The following is a 2,814-nucleotide window of genomic DNA, read 5'->3' as shown; positions in this document are numbered from 1 at the left end:
CGACCAGCAAAGGACTGTTTGTAATCATCACCATCAAAGTTTTGGTTTTGCTGTCAAATTCAAGTGGTAAATATTTCTAAGTCAGGCAAGGAGCACTTTTTTTGTTATTGAATTCTGGGACCAACTTGGAGGAGGCTCAGTGTGCTTTAGGGAGATAGGACCAGAGATAATGAGAGCTATGAGTCAGTCTCTCTGTTTCTGTTGACCTCCCTTATGGTGGTCCGGTTTTGTGGAAAGAGACTGAAGATCCATTTTAATATAATTCTTATTTTCCATTTCCCAGAAACTTCTAAAGAAGAATGGTCACAGGAAATCATTCCACAACAACCATGTTTGTCTTAGTGGGTTTAACACAGCAGCCAGAGCTCCAACTGCCTCTCTTCCTCCTTTTCCTAGGAATCTATGTGGTGACGGTGGTTGGGAATGTGGGCTTGATTCTCCTGATTGCAGTAAGCTCTCTGCTTCACACCCCCATGTACCACTTCCTCAGCAGTTTGTCCATCATAGACCTCTGCTATTCCTCTGTCATTACCCCCAAAATGCTGGTGAACTTCCTAGGGAAGAAGAATATGATCCTTTATTCTGAGTGCATGGCACAGCTCTTTTTTTTTGTAGTCTTTGTCGTGGCTGAGGGTTACCTCCTGACAGCAATGGCATATGATCGCTATGTTGCTGTCTGTAGTCCCCTGCTTTATAATGTGATCATGTCCTCTCAGGTCTGCTCACTGCTCATACTGGTTGCCTTCATCCTGGGCTTTCTCTCTGCCTTGACCCATACAAGTGCCATGATGAAACTGTCCTTCTGCAAATCCCACATCATCAGCCATTACTTCTGTGATGTCCTTCCTCTCCTCAATCTCTCCTGCTCTAATACACACCTCAATGAGCTTCTGCTTTTTATCATTGCAGGATTTAACACCTTGGTGCCCACTCTAGCTGTCTTCATTTCCTATGCCTTCATCTTCTACAGCATCCTTCACATCCAATCCTCAGAGGGTCGGTCCAAAGCTTTTGGAACTTGTAGCTCTCATCTCATGGCTGTAGGGATCTTCTTTGGGTCTATCACATTCAGGTATTTCAAGCCCCCTTCCAGTAACTCCCTGGAACAGGAGAAGGTATCCTCAGTGTTTTACAGCACGGTAATCCCCATGCTGAACCCTTTAATATACAGTCTGAGGAATAAGGATGTGAAGAAAGCATTGAGAAAGATTTTGGTGAGGAAATGAGTCTCACTTTTAAAAATTCACAGATTGGGGAAATGAATGGTTCCAATGAAAATACATTCTTGTTTATTTTTCCTGGTTATTTTGTCCTTATATACATAATATCTGGCCTTAAAAAATACTTCCCTATCTATAATTGATTCAATTTTCTCAATGGCATAAAAAGGCATTTAGCAAAGCAAGTATGAGTGTTCTAATTTTTTGATAGGAAAACTTAGGTTAGTTTATTTTTCTCTACTTATCGTGGTAGATGAATGAGAATTTATATTTTCTCCAACTTTATTCTTCTTTTCCTAATATCCTGTGTTTGTTTATTGGATACCTGCCACATAGGAGGTACTGAGTTGACCACTGATCTGAATGCTAAGAGATATGCAACTTGATTCCAGTTCTCCATCAGTTCTTGAGGAAAAGAGGAAAATACAAAGAGAAAAAATAGCAAACAAGAAGGAAAAACAGTTATAAAAGAAGACTGGCAATTGTAGTTAGTAGGTCTTACTCAAAATGTTTTCACTCTTCTTATCTTCTATTCAGCATATTCAAAATCTCTTCATTTTCCTTTGCTTAGTCACTCTCTCTTTGTTTTTTTTTTTAAACACAATGGTTCTGCAGTTGGGGACCTCTGAGCAGGCATTTTCAGAACTGTGTTCACAGTTGGGGCTCCTACTACCTTTGCAAAGAAGTTGGGGAAGCCTGCCTCCCAGGGAAGGTACAATCTGTACATTTGTGTCTGCTGTAGATTGGGTTCAGCAGATCTTGAACTGAGGCTGTGGTTGATATTTCTGCACACGTGGTCTTACAGTATAAGTACCATGTGTAGGGGAGGAAGGCATTTCCTCTACCCAATGTGGGTTCGTCTGGCCAGAGGGTGAATTAAATTCACGTGAGACAGAATGGCAGGAGAAAATTAAACAAAGCTTTATAACATGTATACATGGGAGGCTCAGGCAAGCTGAGCAACTCCCCAAAATGGCTGAAGTCCCCACTTAAATATCATATCCAGCTAAAGACAAAGGAGGATGTTGGGGGTGGGAGGAGTCCGTTACAGGAGGTTACCAGACAAGCACAATAAAGAAATGCAGATTTGAGTCCTTACCTTCCCCATTGATTAAGAGTTTCTAGAGATAAGGTCATCCCCCCTTCTTCCTGGCAGAGTGGGAGATATCTTTACAGATGGAGATTTCCTTTACAATGTAAATGTCTCTTACAAAGGGTAAGTAAATTCTACTTTTCAGTTGCTTTCCTGTCTGCAAAATCACCAGACTCAAATAATCATCATGCCAAAGAGACATATCTTGGGGTGGCCAATTCCAGGCCCCCACACACGCACTCTGTAGACAATGTATTTCCTGGGTTTTCACACATCCCAGGTCTCACGTAACATTTCTTGTGATTTTGTTAATTTATTTGTTGTTGTTTTGGGGGAGAGGTTGTAATGAAATATGCCTCTACTGTTTTGCATCCCTCAGCTTTTTTTCCTCTTCCTCCAAGAAATATTCTGTTGAATTTTTAGAATTTTAACTTTCATCTCAAGCTGTTTCTCTTCACTCACTGTTACATTTAAACCAGCCATGTTTAACCAGCCGTGTTT

The 2,814-nt window shown here is 40.9% G+C and overlaps 1 protein-coding gene across 1 annotated transcript; it reads left to right on the top strand.

The window, feature by feature from the left end:
• The first annotated feature begins 299 nt into the window (after positions 1-299).
• OR8D1 (olfactory receptor family 8 subfamily D member 1) lies at positions 300-1,226 on the top strand. The gene has a single exon (NM_001391547.1). The coding sequence runs from the start codon at positions 300-302 to the stop codon at positions 1,224-1,226; it is 927 nt and encodes a 308-aa protein (NP_001378476.1).
• The last annotated feature ends 1,588 nt before the right edge of the window (positions 1,227-2,814 follow it).

Source organism: Equus caballus, chromosome 7, assembly GCF_041296265.1.
Source record: "Equus caballus isolate H_3958 breed thoroughbred chromosome 7, TB-T2T, whole genome shotgun sequence".
Taxonomy (NCBI): domain Eukaryota; kingdom Metazoa; phylum Chordata; class Mammalia; order Perissodactyla; family Equidae; genus Equus; species Equus caballus.
Note: the sequence above shows the minus strand (reverse complement) of the source record. Positions and strands in the feature narration are given on the sequence as shown.

What these genes read in the sequence shown, in the direction of transcription:
- OR8D1 (NM_001391547.1), top strand. Translation starts at nt 300, where the DNA reads ATGGTCACAGGAAATCATTCCACAACAACCATGTTTGTCTTAGTGGGT.